The sequence below is a fragment of the Hyla sarda genome, chromosome 1 (assembly GCF_029499605.1).
Source record: "Hyla sarda isolate aHylSar1 chromosome 1, aHylSar1.hap1, whole genome shotgun sequence".
In the NCBI taxonomy this organism is placed as follows: Eukaryota; Metazoa; Chordata; class Amphibia; order Anura; family Hylidae; genus Hyla; species Hyla sarda.
In genome coordinates, this window is record NC_079189.1 from 364,873,774 (window position 1) to 364,898,412 (window position 24,639).

General features: G+C 40.2%; 1 protein-coding gene across 12 annotated transcripts in view; it reads left to right on the forward strand.

Annotated features, from left to right (window-relative positions):
• CFAP95 (cilia and flagella associated protein 95) overlaps window positions 1-20,328 on the forward strand; it is a 99,146-nt gene extending 78,818 nt beyond the window's left edge. For 3 of the 12 annotated variants that reach the window (XM_056523067.1, XM_056523066.1, XM_056523065.1), the window contains exons 4-7: window positions 366-487; window positions 12,172-12,240; window positions 17,029-17,092; window positions 19,626-20,304. In XM_056523067.1, coding sequence (XP_056379042.1) covers window positions 366-487; window positions 12,172-12,240; window positions 17,029-17,092; window positions 19,626-19,808 — 438 coding nt within the window. In that variant the 3' untranslated portion in view covers window positions 19,809-20,304. Of the gene's footprint in view, window positions 1-365; window positions 488-12,171; window positions 12,241-17,028; window positions 17,093-17,240; window positions 17,868-19,625 lie in introns of those variants that run through there. The other 9 variants (XM_056523064.1, XM_056523068.1, XM_056523060.1 and 6 more) reach the window with 8 other exon arrangements.
• Window positions 20,329-24,639: the final 4,311 nt, after the last annotated feature.

The window sequence follows — 24,639 nt, forward strand, 5'->3', positions numbered from 1 at the left end:
CAAAATCAGCTGCATATTTTGCTACCCATTGACAAGAGCAGGAGGTTTGCTATGGGGATTTGCTCCTGCTCTTGACAGTTCCTGAGACAGACAGAGGTGTCAGCAGAGAGCACTGTGGTCAGACAGAAAATAAATTTAAAAAGAAAAGAACTTCCTCTGTAGTATACAGCAGCTGATCAGTACTGGAAGGATTAAGATTTTTAAATCTTACAAATCTGTTTAAAGTTCTGGCACCAGTTGATTTAAAAAAAATGTTTTTCACCGGAGTACCCCTTTAATGTTAATGTTACACTTAAAGAGAATTAACTGAATACAAGACACCAAACCGAAAAATTGTGACTGATCTCTGTAATGTCTTTTATTAGGACTGGAACACCACAACTGAACAGCAGCTATCACAGGTTCATCTTAAGGGGGATTATGAAGTTAGAGATGTTCACAAGAAAATGGTCAATGAAGACAATCTTGATACGCTGAATCTTAAAAGGTAACTTCCTCTAGAGGTTCCAGGTAAAGTTAGATCTACTTGCTTGATACATTGTATCAGCTTACCTGGAATTATTTGGTTTTGCCCACTATAATAAATACCTAGAAACATCAGGAATGCTTAAGAGACCTGTAAAGCAATCTTATTGGTTGCTATGGGCAACTGCACCACTCTTCCCCAAGATGCTTGTCATTGTGTTGTTTTGATTTATCATTGTCCACAGCCTGAAGCTTTAAAACAGTACTGTCAATAAAAACTATTTTTAAAAACAACTTATTTCGATCAAACATGCTAAAGTTGTTGATCGCATTTGATCTCACTCCTAGAACACACTGCAATTGGGGATTTTCCTATGCTTATACTTCAAGTTATATTGGATGACTTCATTCCTATCTCAAGTCTTCTTGCAACTACACCGTTGATGATCTTCACCCTTCCTGAATAGTTCTTCAAGAAATTGATCTGTTGTTTGGACTTTAATGTTTGGTCTTTAATACTACTTTTATTATAATATTTCGCACAAAGAAAGAGGAAGTACATTACACACCTGGACCTTTTATATGGGTCCCTTCATGCTTATTGGTTACCTGTATCTAGCAAACTAGGCGGTCTTACCTGTATGTTCAAGTTTTTTCTTGTATGAATTTAACTGTTTGTTGGCTGCTATGTTTTGCAGTAAAGAAGGAAATGCAATTAATGCAAAGCCTCCTGTCTTTTATAAAATCTATATTTTCCGTCATCAAGCATTGGAAAATCCCCAATTTTATAACAAGACAGGAGGATTTGCATTAATTGCATGTTTAAAGCTAAATAATCACTAAAAATATATAAACTTTTACTAAACATTATAACAAAGACATAGATACATGATGTTCTGGTCTGAAGTAAAAGGTTTTAAAAGTCGAGTCAGATGACCAATTAGCTGCCTTTAATAAATCCTTTAATAAATAAGAACCACCAGATTGTATTATTTTAGTAGATACTTCTCCTCTAACAGAGTGAGCTCCAAATTTTGAAACATCTATATTGGCCATGGACATAACACATTTCTGACCCACCTAGCCAGAGTGGCAGAAGAAACAGGTAGGTGAGGTTTACAGTAAGAAATCAGAAGAGGAGAAGAAGAAGAGGAAACTCCGAAATCTTTTGTTTTAGATTCATACACTTGTAAGCACTTAACCACACATAACTTGTCATTGAATGGAAAAGATGGATAGAATATTTGGTGAATATCAGTCTTGGTTCTTTTATGAATAGAGACTCCTAGGGGAGAAAACTGCCTATGCGATAAATCAAGGGCCCTGACGTCCGAAATTCTTTTGATAGATATTAGACACAGTAAGGTTGTCAACTTAAAGGAAAGATGTTTCAGGGATAGATAGTCGTTATCTTGCCAAGAGTTGAATAATTCTAGAATCAAATTAACATACCAAGAAGATTGATATTTGGGTGGACGTTTAAAACGTATGCCTTTCAAAAGTTTACAAATAATTGGGTGTTTCCCAACAGGAAGGGAATCAATCGGAGAATGATAAAAAGATATGGCTGACCGATACAGATTTATTGCACGGTAAGCTTTACCTAGATCATAAGAGGCCGAAAGGTAATTCAAGATGTGGGGAATAGGTGCATATTTGGGATCCAGATCCCGTTGTAGGCACCAATTAGACCATAGTTTCCAGGCTGATCTATAAGCGATCCTGGTACCTGGGGCCCATGCTTCGGACAAGATATCTCTAGTTGATTGAGAAAATTCCCACTCCATAATTGAAGTTGTTGGTAGACAATCAGAGGATGAGGATTCCCTGAGGAATCCACCAGTAGGTTCTGAGAATTGGGAAGAATCCTTGGATAATCTATTAACATTCCAAGATTTGGGGGAACCAAGGTTGGGAAGGCCACCAAGGAGTTATTAAAACTAGGGTGGCTTTCTGGATCGATATCTGAAGAAGAAGTCTGGGAATGAGAATAAATGGGGGAAACGCGTATAATGTTTTCTTCGGCCAAATCTGGAGAAGGGCATCCGTCCCTGAAGATTCTGGATCTGGGCGCCAACTGTAGAATCTTTGGATTTGGCGGTTTAACCTGGAAGCGAATAGGTCCAAATGAAGGGGACCCCATAACAGATGAATCTGATGAAATATATAAGGATCTAATCTCCAATCGCTGTGGTCCGTGAGGTAACAGGAATTCCAATCCGCTATTGTATTGGAAAGTCCCGGAATGTATTCCGCCTTGAGAATGATGTTTCTGGCTAGACAAAAGTGCCATAGGTCCTTAACAATATTCGCCAGCATGGGGGAAGTTGTTCCTCCTAGTCTGTTGATATATTGGACAGGTGAAATATTGTCCATGCGTAAAAGTACGCAGCAATTGGTTCTGTCCCTCGCGAAACTCTTGAGGGCAAAGAATCCTGACGTCAGTTCCAAACAGTTGATGTGTAACTGTGATTCTTGAACTGACCATTTGCCCCCTGTGGATTGCTGACCACATGAGCTCCCCAGCCTATGAGACTCTCATCTGATTCCAGAATTAAGTTCTGGCGTAGGGTTGAAGATGGTTTTCCCGTTCCAATCCTGAATATGGAGGCGCCACCAAATTAATTCTTCTTTCGCCTCTGGCGATAATTGGACCTCGTCGGAGTATCCCAGGCCTTCTCTCAGATCTTGTATCTTCAGGCGTTGCAGTGCTTGATAATGTAATGGAGCCGGAAAAATCACCTGGATTGATGCGGAAAGGAGTCCTACAATCCGAGCAATGGCTCGAAGAGAAATTAAATCCTTGTTCAGAAGAGAGCGAATTTCTTTGCGAATCATATGTAATTTCTTCAATGGAAGACTCAGAAGAGAAGTCTGAGTATTGATGAGAAATCCCAGGAATTCTAGTTCCTGAGTGGGAAAGAGGATGGATTTGTCCTGATTTATTAGAAATCCTAGGTAGGTTAGCAATTCTAGTGTCCATTCCATATGTAGAACTGCTAGATTGAAGGATCTGGCCAAGATGAGGATGTCGTCCAGATAAATTATGAGGCGAACACCCCTGGCTCGGAGTAAGGATATTACTGGTTTCATCAACTTGGTGAAGCACCAAGGGGCTGAAGACAGTCCGAAAGGAAGGCAAGTGAATTGCCATTTTTTGCCTTTCCAAACAAATTGGAGAAAAGATTGGGATAGAGGATGTACCGGGACCGTCAGGTAAGCATCTTTCAAATCGATCTTGATCATCCAATCGTTGACCATAAGAAGATCTCTCAAAAGATGGATACCTTCCATCTTGAAGTGACGGTAGCAGACTAAATTGTTTAGAGTCTTTGGGGGACATGTATCATTTCCAGTATATAATAGAAGTTTTTTACCCCTCTGCCTGTTGTCTAAATTTGGCGCAGCTGCGTTAAATTTATCATTCTTGTGCAGCTACTTTCTTGAATTGCGTTTAAATTTAGAATTCTCCTCAGAGCATAAATTTACACCGCAGCTCTATTTAGTAGGAGCTTTGTCTGCAGCGTATCTGCACCTAAACAGTAAGTGTGTCCTCGTTATTAGTTTTAGAATTTTTTTTCTTCATTATGTAGAGTTTTAATCTCACAATAATACAATTTTTTGCACCCAATTATAACACATCAATTATACCAATGTCCTTATTCTTCATTTAACATCTGTGACACCCCTGTGCAAATCACCTCAAATGTATATGGTGCACTCTACCTTATGGGCCTTGTTGTGTGCCCGCAGAGCACTTTGCGCCCACATATGTGGTATCTCCGTACTCCGGCTAAATTGTGTCCCAAAAAATGGGGATCTTTTTTTCCCCATTTACCTCTTGTGAAAATGTAAAGTATGCGGCAACACCTGCATGTCAGTGTAAATAATTTTATTTTTATACACTAACATACTGGTGTAGACTCCAACTGTTCCTTTTCATAATGGGTAAAAGGAGAAAAAGCCCCCCAAAATTTGTTAGGCAATTTCTCCCGATGATCGGCGATACCCCATATGTGACCCTAAAATGTTGCCTTGAAATACGACAGGGCTCCAAGGTGAGAGCACCATACGCATTTGAGGCCTAAATTAGGGTTTTGCATAGGGGTGGACATAGGGGTATTCTATGCCAGTGTTTCCCAAACAGGGTGCCTCCAGCTGTTGCAAAACTCCCAACATGCCTGGACAGTCAATGGCTGTCCGGCAATACTGGGAGTTGTTGTTTTGCAACAGCTGGAGGCTCCATTTTGGAAACAGTGCCGTACCAGACGTTGTTCATATTTATTGGGGAGGGGAGGGGGGCTGTGTAGCGGTATGTGTGTGTATATATAGTGTTTTTTACTTATTTTATTTAAGTGTAGTGTAGTGTTTTAGGGTACAGTCACACGGGCGGGGGTTGACAGCGAGTTTGCTGCATCTCAATCTTGCAGCACTCCCTGTAAACCTCCGCCCATGTGAGTGTACCCTGTCCATTCACATTGGGGGGAGGGGGGGGGAAACATCCAGACTCAGTGTTTCGCAACCAGTGTGCCTTCAGCTGTTGCAAAAACGTACTGGAGGCATACTGCTACAACTCCCAGCATGCCCTTTGGCAGTCCGTGCATGCTGAGGGTTGTAGTTATGCAACAGCTGAAGGCACACTGGTTGCAAAACACTTGAAAGTTTTTTACTTAACTTAGTGTTTCCAAACCAGTGTGCCTCCAGCTGTTGCACAACTTCAATTCCCAGCATGCATGGTCTGTCAGTGCATGCTGGGCGTTATAGTTTGGAGGCACAGCTGGAGGCACACGGGTTGGGAAAAAGAGTTAGGAAACGAACAATGTTTCCCAACTAGTGTGCCTCCCAGCATGCTTGGGCAGTCTGGGCATGCTGGGAGTTGTAGTTTTGCAACAGCTGGAGGTCCACAGTTTATAGACCACTGTATAATGGTCTCCAATCTGTGGTCTTCCAGATGTTACAGAACTACAACTCCCAGCATGCCTCGACAGAGTGGGCATGCTGAGATTTGTAATTTTGGAACATCTGGAAGAGCACAGATTGGAGACCATTATACAGTGGTCTCCAAACTGTGGCCCTCCAGATGTTGCAAAACTACAACTCCCAGCATGCCCAGAAAGCCAAAGGCTGTCTGGGCATGCTGGGAGTTGCAGTTTTGAAACTCCCAGAGGCAGCAGTGAGATCGCTTTATGGCGATCTCACTGCTGCCAATGAAGATGCAGCCCTGCTGCTGCAAACTCACCGCCGGGACGCACCACCATCGGGACCGCCTGGAGGACGCGGCTCGCACCGGGACTGCTCAGGACACCGCATGGCCGGGTAAGTGACGCTGGGGGACGGGTAAGGGACACTTAGCAGAGCGGTGTGTCCCCCGATCCCCGTGATTGGGACTCACACACCGCGCTGCTAAGTATTCTATTTGACTAGCTGATAGCAACGATCGCTGGGGGGGGGGGGGGGGGGGTGAAACCCCCGTGGTCACATGGTAAGATGGCTGGCTATCAGTGATAGCCACCATCTTACCGGGCGCTGGGGAAAAGTATAACGGAAAGCAGTAAATTGTAAAAATAAAAGGAGAATGATCTACAGTGTTAAGTGGATTACAAAGCTATTTTAATGTGACGGAGCTTGTTCAATGATAGGTAAGCTATCAAACATTTCCTATGTAAATGTATTAAATTGTTGGATCATAAAATAACAATACCAATATACAAGTGATCTAATGAATAACTGAACTGTAAACAAATATTCTATATGCAAATTATTTTAAAAGTGCTTTGGAATAACCAAGGAGTAAAAAGCAATAGAAAGCAAACCAAAGGAGGAATTGAGATAGGAAAGTAAAAACATTCTGGTGGTTCTTTAGTAGAACTTTCCTTCAGAAATAGAAAGGATCGCTACGTGCAGTTAAAGTTGGCTTATATTTATGGGGAAAAAGACGCACTTGCGTCAAAATTTTTGGTGCAAAGGAAAAGAATGCAGGTAATAATAAATCCATGTGTACTATATATGCAGCTCCAGGGTACCCTGATTCAGCCACATCTGGAGAATATGCTCTACCAAAACGTGAGCAAAAAAATGCGCAAAAAAAAGGGCTTGCGCAAAATTTTGCGCAAAAAAATTACACACAAAACAGGGGTAAAATCTTTGATACATGTCCCCCTTTAAGTTTATAACAGGTCGAAAACCCGCATCTTTCTTTTTCACTAGAAAAAGGTTGCTGATATAACCCGGTGATTCCAGAGGGACCTGGACAATAGCTTGTTTGGACAGCAGTTCCTTGATCTCTGTCTCTATAAGGATTTGATCCTGGATAGAAAAATGTATAGGAGGAGGAGGAACAGAAATTAACTCTATCATATAACCTTTGGTTGTATTGATAATCCATTGGTCGGAAGATATCCTTTCCCAAAGATGGGAAAAAGTAGGAGTCTTCCGCCCACTGGGGGAAGGGAAGAATTTGTTAGAGATAGACTTACCTGCTGGTCTGGAACGATAGTTGAACCTTTGTCCTCTGGTTCTCCAGGAGCGGCCTCGATATGGGAAGAAAGGTTGAGGCTGGGGTTGGGGTTGGGGAGGAGGAATGGCATAAGAGGCTCTATCTGTGTAAGTGGGGCCTCTGTATTGTGCTCTGAACTGAACCTGTCGGCCGGGAAAACAACCCCTGCTTCTCCCGGCCCTGCCAAAAACTCTAGTGGGGAACACTTTTTTAAGTGACGATTGGGCTTTGTCTAATGTAGAAAATAAGCCAACATATTTTGAAATTTCTTTTATGAAATTATCTCCGAAGAGATGATTCTCAACATCACTAGATGTCGGTGTAGGTGCCAAGTATGTTAATTGTGGATCTAGTTTTAATAAAATTGAACGTCTTATTTCAATACAGAAGGCTTCGTTGATGCTACCAAAAAGGCACATAGCCCTTTGAATCCAGCCTCTAAGGGAATTGACATCAATTTGAGTACCTGTTTTGAATGCTTCCTCTGACATATCCATAATTTTAGTTAAGGGTCCCAGTAAATCCAAGAATTTATCTTGGCACAGTTTAAAACTGCGATCGATACCTTTAATAGGGTTTTTCCCCGACTTTTGAATATATCTAGTCAGGATAGGGTCAATATCTGGGGTTGAAGAGGAAGCCAACGATAATGTGGGAGGTGGACACTCTGCTCTTAGTTTATTCCTAGCCTTGTTATCAAGATTCTTTCTTAACCATAAACAAATTAATTTGTCTACTTCAGGGCTAGGGGTCCATTCTCCAGATCTAGGATGTACTATCTGGGATGGGTCAAAAAATGGTACACCTTGACTGTCAAGAATATTAGTGTTAGGTGTAATAGTTTCCTCAAAATATGTTCCGCCCTCAGACTCCATAGGACAGTAAGAGGGGTCAGTTCCATCTGTTAACTCTGAGTCATATACATATTCTCCTTCATCATGTTCCTCATCATAATATTCATAACATTCTTCATAATCCTCTGTTATAGGTGTGACAGAGGACTGATTAACCCGTGTTTCAATAATCTCCTCCCGGGTAGAGGGTCCTGGATGCTGTATATTAGCATCAGTATGGTTGCCTTTAAGCAAAGTATCATCAGTATTCTGACCTTTTTCTTTATATAAAACTTTCCTTTGTTTTTTGGGATTAAGGTCATCATATGAAGAAAGTCTCTTTTTAGAGAGATTTTGATGGGCTAGTTGAGCAGAAGACTGTGATATAGCTCTCGCTACTGAGTCAGCTATAGTCTCCTGCACTGCTGCCATGGCACTATTTACGGCAGTATGTACCGACCTTGAGACCGAATGGTCCACTAGTAATTGAATTTGGTCATTTATGACAATATCAGCATTGGTGACTTTCTGTTCAGTAGTCATTTTTTGACAAATTAAGTGTAATTAGTATATGACAATTAATATATCAATGTGAAGTAATGAGTTGATATAACTTCCAAGGGTTAAATTAGATATATGTCTGAAACCAAATATTGTCTTAATAAAGACAGACTATCTGTAATATAAGTATATATATATACACTATAAAGAGCGGTGAAGGAGCGGTGTATGAGCGGTATAGGAATGGTATAGGAGCGTTCTGGGGACGTTCCTGTCAGGCGAGCTTAGCGCGTCTGACAGGAACGAGCTCGAGCGTAGTGATAACGACTACTCGAGCTCTCGCGAGACTATGCGAAGTCTCGTTGTGGAGACGGAGAGACGTGCGCGCGCAGATGCAATGGCGGCCGGGGAAAGGCGCAGAAGCTCCAAACGTGTTAGCGGTCAAAGAGGGGAGAGCGGCAGTTGAATTAGAAGGTAAAACTGTTACGGAGGCATGACATAAGGGCTAAGAATAAGAAGTTATTCTTAGAATAGGAGAATAGAAGGATAAGAAGGTGCGAAAAGGGGGGCAACCATTTAAATAATAATATAATATAATATCCTGAATATCAATATGAATAACACAGCTTATATGAATAACACAGTAGTACTTATCTCTGGCTGCAGCAGAAAAGAAAGAGGAAGTACATTACACACCTGGACCTTTTATATGGATCCCTTCATGCTTATTGGTTACCTGTATCTAGCAAACTAGGCGGTCTCACCTGTATGTTCAAGTTTTTTCTTGTATGAATTTAACTGTTTGTTGGCTGCTATGTTTTGCAGTAAAGAAGGAAATGCAATTAATACAAAGCCTCCTTTCTTGTTATAAAATTGTGAGTTATTAACTGAGGAAGTGAGCAGCATTGCACTCTACTCTCCGGCTGGCTAAGGCTATGTTCACACAGGGGAATGTCCACACAGAAAATCTCTGTGCGGAAATTCCCCTGACAACAGAGCGCGAGCAGAACATGCCAGCATTAGCACCGCTCTGAAATGCGCCGTCTCATAGACTTTAGTCCATTACCATGCAGAATCCGCAGAATGAATAGACATGTCTATTTTTTCTGTGGACACCAGAATTTGAAATTTTTTTTTCTATTTGATGTTTCTGGCTTGGAAATTCTGCAGCGCAGAAGAATGCCATTAAAATCAATGGTACTCTGCTGCTGCTGCTGAATCTCCGTGTGGAATTCCATTTTGTAAACATAGCCTTAGAGTTCTGTCCTTTTCTCTGTCATGAAGTCTATACAGAGAGATGTACAGCTCTCTGGGGAGTGAAATGCAATGAAGCCCGCGTCCATGGCTAATAACTCACAATCTCAGTGGGTCATAAGAGTGAGACCCAGTGTGATTAACAACTTTTGTCATGTCTAATCGGGGTTAAAGCATTACTGTCATTTAGTAAAAAATCTGACATTTTATCCACACATGTTGCTATATCAATAAATAAATAAATAATAATGATTTAAAAAGTTTAGAAGGCATCTAGACTTACTCCTGAGACCCGCTGTGACCATGAGTTATAGCTGGGTAAAGCATGCCTCCCTCCCTGGCTGGCCGACCAATGTGACTGATATGCTTTATAGACCATATTGGAGCTTATCAGTTGGATTGGACGGCCAACTGCTTCATCCACCTATAACTAACAAACACAGCGTGTATCAGGAGTGAGACCTAGTGCGAGCTAAACTTTTGATATGTATGAACAACATGTCAAGTTTTACTATATGACAGTAATTCTTTTATCGGTCTGGATGATCTCTTCTTAAAGGGAAACTGACGTCACTTTACCTGCACTAAACCCAGTACACTGGGTTATAGTGCAGATGATCCTGAGTAAAATGATATAGTACTTACAAAAATCTGTCCAGCCGTTACAGGGTCCAGAGTTAAAGGGTCCGTTGATAGTATGCAAATATGTCACTTTGCGCAATGGAGACGGAAACCAGCTTTCCGAGCCTCCCTGCCTCCTTGCTTTCATATGTCCGCTATCTTCTGCCTATGCATAAATCTTCACTCTCACGTCCTAATGATATAAGTGCCTGTGCCCACATGAGTGCTCTTTTAGAATAGAAGAGTGCTCACATGGGCCTAGGCTCCATGTCACTAGGATGTAAGGAGTGATGTGGAGAAACCTGCGCGCTCACGTGGGCAAAGGCTCTCACGACGATAGGATGTGAGAGTGAACATTTATGCATATACAGAAGATGGACGGACATATGAGAGGAAGGAGGCAGGGAGGCTCAGAAAGCTGTTTTCTGCCTCCATTGCGCAAAGGGACATATTAGCATACTAGCAACAGTAACTCAGAAACAGCTGGACTGATTTAATACATCATATTACTCAGGTTCACTGGCACTATTACCCATTATATTGGGTTAAGCGTGGATGAACTGGCTGTTCTTTTCCCTTTAAAGAGAATCTGACACCCTGTTCACCCACACTAAACCAATATACTGGGTTATAGTGCAGATGAACAGCTTTAAAAAGAGGGGTTACTTATCTAAATCAGTTGAGTATATGCAGAGTTCTGGCACTGTAAACTTCCTGCTGCATTGCTATCCAGGACGCAATAGAGACAGGGAGCCAACTCACCCATCTCCCCTGCCTCCTCTATATTTTCAGTCCACTCCACCCATCATTAATATGCCAATGAATCCCGCTGATAATCGCTCTGCTCTCTGTGCACTCACTTGCATCATTCATTAGCAAAATAATAAAGGGGCAGGGCGGACGGAGAATATGGAGGAGACAAGGGAGCTGGGTGAGCCGCCTCCCTGCCTCCATTGCGCCCTGGATAGCAATGCAGGAAGTAGTTTACAGTGCCAGAACTCTGCATATACTGAATGGATTAAGGTAAGTGACCCCTCTTTGTAAAGCTGTTCACCTGTAATATAACCCAGTATTATTGGGTTTAGTGCCAGTGAACAGGGTGTCAGATCATCTTTAAACCCTTTCACTGTATTTGTAGCTGCCACTTCCACTGAAGGCTATTCCATGCATCCACTACTTTCTCAGTAAAGTAACACTTCCTGATATTACTGCATAAACCTTTGCCTTTCTAATATAAACTATGTCCTCTTGTGGTAGATTTTCCTTCAATAAATATCCTCTCATCCTTAACTATGTTGATTCCCTTTATGTATTTAAAAGTTTCTATCATATCCCCTCTGTCTCTTCTTTCTTCCAAGCTATACATGTTAAGGTCCTTTAACCTTTCCTGGTAAGTTTTATTCTGCAACCCATGTACTATTTGAGTAGCTCTTCATTTAACATGTTGTTTAGAGTCCTTTTTTTATTTTTATTTTTTTATTTAACTTTTTTGCTTACTCTGGGTGCACACAAAGTCGCATGTGGACCTTTTTGCAACTTTTGTGGGTACTAAGCAACTATCAGATTTCACTTTGAAGTGGTCGCAAATTTATGATGTGCGAATGTCCCATGTTGGCAAAAAAAAGTGGCAAAACCCTTGAAAAAGTCCCAAGTCAACTCCAGATCAGATCTGGCTTGCAAAACTGCCTTGGTAAGCACTTTTAAAAGTCACAAAAAAAAGTCTCAAAGTCTCAACTGTAACTTTTGTGTTTGCTTATGTGCTTCAAATTTTTCAACCCCCTGTGTTAGTATGATAAATATGTAACACATAAGCAAAACTAAATAAATAAAAAAATCTCTTCAGAACTTAATTACTAAAGACAACAACGATAAATATCCCCCACTGTCTCCAGTACTGTGCACAAGACTCCAAGATACAATATTGAATCTATAGATAACTTCATTCATAATCTAGTACTCAGTAAGTAAAATGTGTAATGTTTATCGTCTACATCCTTGTAGGGAGACTGGACTTCCAGATAGTGGATTTGGAGCTGTTTTGCCACATCATAGTAAAGATTATAACAAAATGTGAGTGTTAACAATTTATTATTACAAATAATCATTATTATAATTATAAAGTTGTTGTTTTTTTTTTTTACAATTTTATATAATTTTGCTAACAGAAGTTTTAATCCTTTGAATAGTTTTCTTTAAAGGGGTACTCCGGTGGAAAACAATTTATTTTAAATCAACTGGTGCCAGAAAGTTATATAGATTTGTAAATTACTTCTCTTAAAAATTCTTAATCCTTCCAGTACTTGTCAGCTGCTGTATGCTACAGAGGAAGTTCTTTTCTTTTTGAATTTCCTTTCTGTCTGACCACAGTGCTCTCTTCTGACACTCTCTGTCCAGAGCAGGAGCAAATCCCCACAGCAAACCTCTCCTGCTCTGGACAGTTCCTGGCATGAACAGAGGTGTCAGCAGAGAGCACTGTGGACAGACAGAAAATAAATTGAAAAAGAAAATAACTTTCTCTAGTAAACAGCAGCTGATAAGTACTGGAAGTATTAAGATTTTTTTTAATAGAAGTAATTTACAAATCTCTTCAACTTTCTGGCACCAGTTGATTTAAAATAGTTTTCCTCCGAAGTACCCCTTTAATCCAGCTTTCATCCTTATTCTGCAAGATGGGTCAGTTGCAGATAAGATAATCCCTTTAGTGTTCCATTAGGTTAATAGGGACCTATAGAACCGTGTGGAAATTGCATTTTTATCTGCCTGCATAATGTTAAAGAGCAGGAGGAGCTGAGCAGATTCAAATAAAGTTTGGTGGAAAATGTGCCTGGATAACTTTTCCTTTATGGCTAAGTAGAATAAGGGGTGGTCCTAATCAGTGATTGACAACTCTCTGTGTATAAATGTACATATAGAGAGTTATCCTGGAACTTTTCCCACAAAACTATATCTCAATCTGCTCAGCTATATTTGGTATAGCTGCGTGTGGAAATGTCCAAACTATTCAAATATAACGTTAATGATCCCGTACATAAAAAATATTTTTGTTCATATCACATTCCAGAAAAAAATGGAATAAAAAGTGATCAAAAAGTCACATGTATGCAAAAGAGGTAAAAAATACACATCATGGCACAAGAAGTGAGCTTGTATACAGCCATGTAAATGAAAAAATAGAAAGTTATAGAGGTCAGAATAGGACCATTTTGAGCATACTCCTTTTCTTACAAAATTTTTTTTTTTTTTTTTTTTTTAAATATGGTAGTCATTTTAATCATATTGACCCACAGAATACAGAGAACATGTTCATTTTATCGTAAAGGGCACTGCATAAAATGAAGCCCCTCAAAATTAGCAAATTAGGTTTTTTTCCTTTGATGTGGATGGAAAAAAAATTCTGTCTGTGTCCTTAAATGGGCAGTGTCAGATACAAAAACATTTTATATGTTGTTACTGATGAAAATTAAATACCTTTTTGTAATATGGTTAAAATTGTTTGAATATTTAATAAAGAAAACGGCTCCTGAAAATACCACCACTAGGGGTCCCCACACGTACTGAGGCACTAACTAGTCTGTACTGGGGCACTAACTAGTACTGCAGCAGCATGACTCATAGACAAGGCTGAATGAGCAGACGGACCAACCAATCACCTCCCACCACCACAAGGAAAGGAATCCCCCCCTTCCCCTGTGAGGATTTCTAACACTGTGAGATAATGCAAAGAGGGATTTTTATAATAAACATAAGTGATAGAGGTGTAAAAATTAGATGTACATGGTCAGGTACATGTGAGATCTGACAGGTATGCTTTAAGGCAGGGGTCCTCAAACTACGGCCCGTGGGCCACATGCGGCCCGTCGAGGACATTTATCCGGCCCGCCGCTGCCTAAGGACATCCCTGTGTCTCGGAAAAAAAAATTCGGACACAGGGATGCGCTCTCTGCGGCCTCGCAGTTACTTTAAAAACACAAGGACTGCTGGGAGGTAGCGCACGCAGGGACGTCACTGATGTCCCTTGCGTGTGTCCATAGCAACGGACCGCGGAGGAGCGGAGCAGCGAGCAGGACGTGCGCTGGCTAGCTAGGTAAGTGTTATCACATCAGCTTCAGTGCTCTGACCACTGCTCCTCCGGTCCCGGGACCTACTGCTATGGCCGGCCCGGAGGAGTGGTGGTCGGAGCACTGAAGTGGGGCAGTACACAGGCATACAGTCTCCAGCCTACACTGTATGGCTGGAGGCTGTATGCCTGTGGGGGAACTATACTGCACCTAATGTGGGGGACTATACTGCACCTAATGTGGGGGAAATATACTGCCAACTTAATGTGGGGGGGAACTACAACCTAATGTGGGGGGAACTATACTGCCAACCTAATGTGGGGGAACTATATTGCACTTAATGTGGGGAACTATACTGCACCTAATGTGGGGGACTATACTGCACCTAATGTGGGGGAACTATACTGCCAACTTAATGTGGGGGGAACTACAACCTAATGTTGGGGGAACTATACTGCCAACCTAATGTGGGGGAACTATATTGCACCTAATGTGGGGAACTATACTGCACCTAATGTGGGGGGAACTACAACCTAATGTGGGGGAACTATACTGCACCTAATGTGGGGGAACCACATCCTAATGTGGGGGAACTATACTGCCAACTCTAATGTGGGGGAGCTACAACCTAATGTGAGGGGATCTATACTGCCAACCTAATGTGGGGGAACTATACTGCCAACCTAATATGGGGGAACTATACTGCCTACCTAATGTGGGTGGAACTGTGCTGCGTACTTAAAGGGATAGTCCACTAATAAGATATATAAGTGTGCATAGGAATTTGTTCATAATTTTTTATTTTTTTTAAATCTATAGTCCGGCCCTCCAACTGTCTGAGGGACCGTGAACTGTCCCCCTGTTTAAAAAGTTTGAGGACCCCTGCTTTAAGACCAAAATGAAGCCTGTCTGGCGGGAAGGGGGCATGACAGTTGTGACTGGAAGCTGTCGCGCCTCTTTTCCGTGACTAGACAGGAGCCACATGCGGTTCAGTTGTTTTTGTTTGTTTGCAGAATTGCTGATAATCTAGAAGAACAGTGTCCTCAACTTCAGGTCCTGGAGCCGGTGTGTGAGGCAGCAGGGACGTGATAGGTTCTCTTTAACCCTGTTGACTAAGTGAAAATATAGGTTTTATACTGTGGCAGCTGAGTGCTCTCTTGAAAGTGTGAGATTTGCAGCCCAGAACAGCTACTGTTGTTTATGCTTTTTAAAGTGTTTAACCTTATACATTTTTTATTGTATAAATTTAAACTGTCAGAATATTATATTACTTTAATATTTTTGTCATAAAGCAGTAGAATGTAAACCCTGTGAAATAAGTACTTTACTGATCTTATTGATAGAATGTCTTATCTATCTAATTATTGCTATAGTACTTATTGTAAAAAAAATAAAAAAATAATAATAATAATTTCATGTAATAAAATGAAATAGTGTCTAGTCTCCTATAAATATTTATGGGCAAAACTGATTAATTGAAAACAATATTAAACTACAAACTACTCAGTTGCAAGTTCTACAGACCTTTTTAATATCTGCAAATAAAAATATTTATATACGTGTAGGGCATTTATGACTAAAAAGTAAAAAAAAAAAAGGGCAATTGTTATTTTGTTTTACTCTAATATCAATAATTTAATAACCTTATCACCTTATAAATGTATAGTGTCCTAATTTATGAAGATTGATGATCTTTATTAATCAAAATGATCCCATGCATAGAAACAGATTATAAAAAAGAAGTCAAAAATTCATGTAAAAGAACATATAAGATGGTGTTTTAAAAGCCTCCTATCAGTAAGCAAGTCTCCTGTAATATGTAAACAGGAAAAGAAGTCTAAGCCCTTAGTGTTCCCCAAAAAACAACTACTAAGGTCTAAGGATTTAAAATCTAAATTTCGTTAATATTTTTATTAGTGCAGTGAATATTTTTGTTTCCTAATAAATCATTACTTTATTAATTCTCCCCTTAGTCTGGTAAGATGAAGTATATCTATTGTTCCTGAAAAAAAGTAAATTTACTTAAAGGGGTAATGTAGTAAATTATTCCCTATCTAGAGCATAGGGGATAAGTGTGTGATCGCAAGGTGTCCAACTGCTGTGATCCCCTGTGATCTAATGCCTGGTGCTCCGGCTCTTCTCACGCACGAGCAGGGTCGGCACGTACCATCCATTCATAAGACATAAGTTTTTGTGTTGCCTATTGGACGCCTGTCATTTAACTATTAAAATTCCACAATCACTAATGATCATGGCTTTTAAAATGTCACTGTCAAAGTGTTGGTCTGTCTGGGTCTCAGTGCTCACTTTATTGTAAGTCTATGGAGCAGTAAGACAAAGATAGCTACAAGCAGGGGACAAAACAGAGATGCTGCACACTTCTCCCAGCTTGTTCTCCTGATCGGAATGGGTTTCATGGGTTTCAGCACTGAGAGCCAGACAGATCAAAACTTTTGATATGTCATCTGGTTGCTAATATGTTAATTCCATGATCTGCTAAATGGAGGTGGGCCACTGCAGTATGCTATCATGAATATTCATCTGTGCTTCAATATCATTGCATGATGGGGGTGGTGACATTAGCCAGAGCGGGCAGAAGAAAGCGCTGCTCATGCTGCAGTGGACCGTTTTCATTGTACAGAATAAGGAATTAATATATTAGCACACAGATGAATATCTCCAGAACAGCGCAGGTAAGCAGCACTAGAAACAATGTCACCAGCACTATCACTATTCTGAAAGAACATGACTTTATTATAGTGGATTATCTCACTTATTGTCAGTATTATTTTACTTTTAGGCACTTGGATACAACCTATGGTGTTGACTACATGGCTCCTTTACAGTACACATCATCTCTTGTTGTAAGTGTTATTATTTTGGATACTTTTTGGTTAGGGCTTACCAATACTGTTGCATAATACAGACCTTAATAATGTCACGTGGAAATTACTAAAAAAACAGTTTACATTGTTTGCAATTGACCAAAGTGTTCTATCTTTCCAACACTAGAGACTGCTAAGAAACAGAGTACCAGTTATTTGCAACAAGTTACTATTGAGAATGGCTGTGTGCTCAGTCAGAATACTACAGGAAGCTAACTATTCATCTTATATCCTAGCTGCTTCCAGGCAATCCTTCTCAGAACAGATCACAATTTGTGTATACATGATGTTCGCACACAAGGGCTGATTGTACTTGCTGTCTGGACCACACAGACTGCTGGCCTCACATTTCATACTTTAATTCATTAGACAAGCCACTATAAATAACTCCTAATAAAATATTCTTCAGAATAGTCCAAGCTCTCTGGGTAAATGTAGTTTTTTTGGTTTGTTTTTTTAAGCTTTAGCTTTTTACTTTAGGTTGGGCTGAAATAATGGTTGGGATGTTATTCTGTATTGATGCAACATTCCACTATATTTCTTAATACTAGGCTAGGAATTATACGTGCAGCTATGAATAGCTATGTGACATCCTAACAAGGAAAGTTGATGTTTATGTTTGCCTTTGCCCATTGTTTTAGGAAGATAAATTAGAAAATAGAATAGAGCTGACCAATTTTAGCAAATATATTTGCCACATTCATTCAATTCTCAGAAATTTGGGACAAAACGTGGCATCACTTTTTAAAATATATATTTGTATAAATCAATGTCAGAGGAAAGTATATAATATATATATATATATATATATATATATATATATATATATTTTTTTTTTTTTTTAAATCTTGCTTGCTGTGGGTATTCATGCCAACTCTCCCTTAATCAGTGATAGAGGGAGACTATGTTTTACTATCAAATGAATTCAACGTGACTCTTTCAGACAAGGCCAATTTCAGACAAGTGTTATGTGGCCAAATTTCTGCATTCTTATTATGGCTGCAAGTCCTAGTCTCAACGCAGGTCTAATAACCTAAACTCACAGGATTATAAACCCCTATGTTGCCGTCATGAGACCTGTGGTCAGGCCGAGACTTGTAGCTCAAATACAGATGCGGAAATGGGTCCAAATAATGTAAATTTTAAACTGGCCTCAATAGTACCAGTCGGATCACTCACTGTATATACTATAAAACATAAACCAAAAAAACAAGGAGCTCGATATCCAGCTACATGTGTTTACCAGTGAGAATCATCGCTAACTACCAATATGAATGTATAAGCGATGGACAGGTTCTGACATAACTTCACAATTACTAAAGAAATGAGTTCTTCCTTATAGAAAACATTACCTCCTGATCTGTTACTAAGCCAATATACATAGTCTTCCTGGAATCTTAGAGTAAATGAGATTTGGTCAAAGCACCTACCTGAGTGGAAATCTAACCCCGCCCCTTCTTTTCCCCCAACCCAGTTGGTTTATTTATTTATTTTTGTTCTTCCACATTCATTCCCCTTGAACTGAGCAATCGATTAGAATTCTTTTCCTGATGTCCCTGACAATTATTTTATGTACAAAGCACTAAGTATGTTCTCGCACAATATAATGTACCTTGCGGATATATGGACTTGCTATACTGTTTCATGCCTTGTTTGGTATTTTGTAGGAAAAACTTAATAAAAAATATTTTTAAAATAAAAGTAAATGAGATTACTTTGTGAAACTGCTTTCAGATCTGAAAACAGTCATTTGTAAAGAAAGTTTCTCAAATTCCGGCCTTATTCATGCCTGTTAAGAAAACTGGCCCCATAGCAACCAATAATGTTGATGCTTTTGTAAGACAATATAAGATAAGATAAAAGCTGAACTTCGATTGGTGAGTGTAGATAACAAAGCCACTTCTGCAAGAGCATGATAAATGAAGCTAAACTTGTTTGTGCTAGGAAACCAATTCTTATACAATGGTATGTTCACACGTGGGAGATTTATTGCAGAAATAAAAATAAATTAAAGTCTGTCACATAAATGTGACTGAGGTTGTTTATGTACCATGTGCGTGTGTTTTCGCAAACCTTATTCATATGCATGAAACAGTTGCTGCAATAAATCTGTCATGTTACGCTAAATTCCCTTAAGGGTCTATTTCTCCTCACTTGTTTTAAATAATTATTTACTTCCAAAAATATGTTTTTGGACATTGGAATAAGGCAATAAATAAAAAAGATAAATAAATAAATGATATTGGGAGGCCCACCTTCACTTTCTTTTCTTTGTATAATGCGCTACCTTCTTGATTTTCTTTTACTTCTCTTCCTGTTTTTTTCCTTTTCTCTTCTTTTTTGCCCTCCTCTATTGTAGGTTCATAAAAAAACATAAAACATTTCACATATGTTTTTGGCAAAGATTATCCGGTAATTGTTCAGGAACCAGGCAACAGTTGTATAAACAGAGTTGTCATAGGGCTTGTTATGTCTAATATTCTAAATGATGTTTGTCTGTTTTGAAATTCAGAAAGATCCAGAGGTTTCAGACTATTGTTCTGCCTTCAAGAAATGCCATTCCCAATTTACGGACACAGCAGACTACAGGAGGCCTGGGAGAAACACCTGGCAAGATGAAAGTGGCATATATGCCAATAGCGGAATGAGACAAAGGTTATTTAAACCATCCTGCCCCATCACACCACATCTTTGACGATAAAATACAATCCTATATTAACCTACAGATTTTATTATACTTTGAATTAGAATTCTCAGATTATTACATATTCATAATATAAAACACTTGAAAGCATGACATTGAAATTGTCTTTTTTATGTAGATTGAATGTGCTCAGCCACAACATTTACATGATTCTAACTAGATAAACATGAAATTAAAGCTTTGTAGCATATAACTAAAATGGCACCGATAACCTACCCAGAGTTTCTTTTAGGGATATGCCACTCTGTTAGTAAACACCACTTTATCATACTTATCTACTGCACCTATCAAGGACAGTAGAAATGAGGTAAATTGAGAGAGTGTGAACTTTATATCCTATGCTGAGCGTGAAAGTACAAGTAAATACATTGGATGAGTATACTTAAAGGGGTACTCCCATGGAAAAAAAAATTTTTTAAATCAACTGCTACAAAGTTAAACAGATTTGTACATTACCTCTATTAAAAAACATAATCCTTCCAGTACTTATCAGCTGCTGTATGCTCTACAGGAAGTTGTATTTCTTTCTTATAGTTCTTTTTTAGTCTGACCACAGTGCTCTCTGCTGACACCTCTGTCTGTATCAGGAACTTTACAGAGCAGGATAGGTTTGCTACAGGGATTTGCTCGTACTCTGGACAGTTCCTGATACGGACAGAGGTGTAAGCAGAGAGCACTGTGGTCAGACTGAAAAGAATTCCAGAAAGAACTACAACTTCCTCTGTAGCATACAGCAGCTGATAAGCCATGGAAGGATTAAGATAGAGGATTTTAAATAGAAGTCATTTACCAATCTGTTTATTATATGGTGCCCCTGGTCTGTGTTATCTGTAATTTTATTGGCTGCTGCTAGGTTCCAAACTACAGAAAGTGTATATCTTTTTGTTTGTAAAAACCACCATACTACAAATGCCCGCAGTTTAGGTAATAAGATCAATGAACTAGTGTCAATAATGGCATCTGAAAATGTAGATTTAGTGGCTGTTACTGAGACATGGTTTAATGAAAGAAATGACTGGGACATAACCATACCAGGGTACTCTTTATACAGAAGAGACAGAGAAGGCAAGAAAGGAGAAGTGGCCCTATATTTGAAAGATAGCATAAAATCTAACCTAATACAAGTTAGTGAGGCCAACATAGAGTCAGTTTGGGTTATGTTGCAGTTTGGTAATCATGCAGTAACTCGTGTAGGTGTGATATACAGACCACCTGGCCAAGTGAAAGAATTAGATTATCGACTAGTTGAAGAAATAAGACACAAGGGGATACAGCACTGAAATTTTATATTACAAAATTGAAACCACATCATATGGGTACTAAGTGCTGGTGGTCTATTCATGCATGAGGCAGTATAGCTCCATCAATAGCATAAATCACAAAGAGAGGAAACTAGAGCCATTGCTACTGAAAAAAATATTGTCACCTTTATTTATAATATCATAAAAAAAGTCACCAAATGTGACTATAATATAACATAATTCAGAAAAGAACAAATATAAAATACAAAGCAATGAGTGTGTACAGAATATAGAACCCATATACGTTGGTGGGACAGGTGTAAATATCGAGCCATATAGCAAACAATGTGACACATGAACTATGAGGTGGGAACAGTAGTTAGGGGCTCCACATAAGATATAATAGAAAATAGGAGGGAGTCAAAAGACCAACCTACTACCTAGTGTATTGCGAACTGCTCATTAATTGATATTCTACTAAATCATTGGTATAAGGCATAATGTAATAAGCCACCTCACTTACCCATAATAAGCACCTGTCCACACCGTCCCAACGTACATTTCGTCACCCGGACTTTCTCAAGGGACACTCGGCTCACTGCTTATAAGGAAAATAGACATTCCAAATAAATTTTATATTGATTCACGAATACAATATGTCTACTTTATGTTTGCATCATAAAGTTGAGATGTTTTTACTTTTGGAAGACATCAGGGCTTCAAAGTTCAGCAGCAATTTTCCAATTTTTCACAATTTTCAAAATCTGAATTTTTCAGGGACCAGTTCAGTTTTGAAGTGGATTTGAAGGGCCTTCATATTAGAAATACCCCACAAATGACCATTATAAATGACCATTATAAAAACTGCACCCCTTATTGAATGTCATTTTGAATACTTTAAGTGTGTTAACCCTTTAAGTGTTTCACAGGAATAGCAGCAAAGTGAAGGAGAAAATTCAAAATCTTCATTTTTTACACTCGCATGTTCTTGTAGATCCAGTTTTTGAATTTTTACAAGGGGCAATAGGAGAAAAAGCCCCCCAAAATTTGTAACCCAATTTCTCTCGAGTAAGGAAATACCTCATATGTGTATGTCAAGTGTTCGACAGGTACAGTAGAGGGCTCAGAAGGGAAGGAGCAACAATGGGATTTTGGAGGGTTAATTTTGCTGAAATGGTTTTTGGGGGGCATGTCGCATTTAGGAAGCCCCTATGGTGCCAGAACAGCAGAAACCCCCCACATGGCATACAATTTTGAAAACTACACCCCTAAAGGCACGTAACATGGGGTCCAGTGAGCCTTAACACCCCACAGGTGTTTGACGACTTTTCGTTAAAAAAAAGTCGCAATTGTAAATGAAGAAAACATTTATTTTCACTAAAGTGTAGTTTTCTTTCCCAAATTTACAATTTTCACAAAGGGTAATGGGAGAAAATGCCCCCCAAAATTTGTAACCCCATCTCTTCTGAGTATGGAAATACCCCATGGTAGGACGTCAAGTGCTCTGCTGGCGCACTACAATTCTCAGAAGAGGAGGAGCGGCATTGAGCTTTTGGAGAGAGAATTTGTTTGGAATGGAAGTCAGGGGCCATGTAAATTTACAAAGCCCCCCGTGGTGTCAGAAAATTTTTCATTTTCACAAAGGAAAATAGGAAAAAAGGCCCCCAAAATTTATAACCCCATTTCTTCTAAGTAAGAACATCTTTGGAACAGTGGGCTGTGCAAATGAAAAATTACATTTTTCATTTTCACGGACCACTGTTCCAAAAATCTCAGACACCTGTGGGGCGTAAATGCTCACTGTACCCCTTACTACATTACATGAGGAGTGTGGTTTCCAAAATGGGATCACATGTTGGGGGGGGGGGGGGGTAGTCCATTGTTCTGGCACTATGGAGGCTTTGTAAACACACGTGGCCTTCAATTCCGGACAAATTTTCTCTTCAAAAGCCCAATGATGCTCCTTCTCTTCTGAGCGTTGTAGTGCGCCCGCAGAGCACTTTACATCCACATATAGGGTATGTTCTTACTCAGAAGAAGTGGGGTTACAAATTTTGGGGGGCTTTTTTCCTATTTTCCCTTGTGAAAATGAAAAATTTAGGGTAACACCAGCATTTTTGTGAAAAATTTTCCCATACAACTTGCCATAGTTTAAACTTGAAGCAGGAAACTCAGTGTAATCCCACCCATGTGAATGTACCCTGTACAATCAAATGGGGGGCAAACCTCCAGCAGTTTCAAAACTACAACTTCCAGCATGTACTGACCTACCGTGCATGCTGGAAGTTGTACTTTTGCAACAGCTGGAGGCACACTGGTTGGAAAACCTTCAGTTAGGTTCTGTTACCTATCTCAGTATTTTCCAACCAGTGTGCCTCCAGCTGTTGCAGAACTACAACTCCCAGCATGTACTGATTGCCGAAGGGCATGCTGGAAGATGTAGTTATGCAACACCTGGAGGTACGCAACTACAACTCCCAGCATGCCGAGACAGCTGTTTGCTGTTTGGGCATGCTGGGATTTGCAGTTTTGCAACATCTGGAGGGCTACAGTTTAGAGAACACTGCACAGTGATCTCCAAACTGTGGCCCTCCAGATGTTGCAAAACTACAAATCCCAGCATGCCCAGACAGAAAACTGCTGTGTGGGCATGCTAGGAGTTGTAGTTTTGCAACATCTGAAGGGCTACAGTTTAGAGACCATTATATAGTGGTCTCCAAACTGTAACCCTCCAGATGTTGCAAGGCAAATCACCAGCTCACGTAGGATCCAGGGAGCTGGATCGCCGTCCTCTGCTGCCACCGATCGCCGCCCGCTGCCACCGCCGATGGTAAGTGGACCTTCGGCACCGGTTACCGTCGGTTCCCCCGCTCTGTCCGGACTATAATGGGTGGGCAGAGCGTTTGCCTACATGGGGGGGGGGGGGGTTCTCAGGACCCCCTAGGCATATGCACTGGGTGCACAGCAGTCATCCCGGTCCGGTCCCTGCCCAGCGCACGGCGTGGACCGAAATTTCCAGGGCATACTTGGTCCTTAAGTACAAGGGAGCGAAGGCCTTTGGTCCCTAAGTGGTTAAAGGGGTACTCCGGTGGAAACTTTTTTTTCTTTCTAAATCAACTGGTGCCAGAAAGTTAAACAGATTTGTAAATTACACGTTTAGCTGCTGATGAAAGCCTTAAACTACTATTCATTCCAAGTTCTACAAGGATACAGCGATATACAAAGATCCACGGTACCTGCCAATCACCACAGGACACTACGTGCCATCCTCACCACGAGGACACCACTGGCTTTCCATGTTCTTGCCTGCAGGAGAACCGCTTCAGTACCCACAAATCAAGCTTACTACTGCCGCTGTACGAGCTGAGACGGCAGAGTCTCTAACAGCGCACCCTCCGCCCAGGGATTGTGACTGGCTGATGATCAGGACAACATATTTGAGGTACCAACTAATCAATTATTTTTATGTGAGAAGCGCTTCCACTGCACATTATTTCCGCTGCATACCTGTGAGACAGCCTTGTCTCTAGCAGCGCCGCCACTGCTTGGAAAGCCGGGACCTAGGGAACTAGGAACGGGAA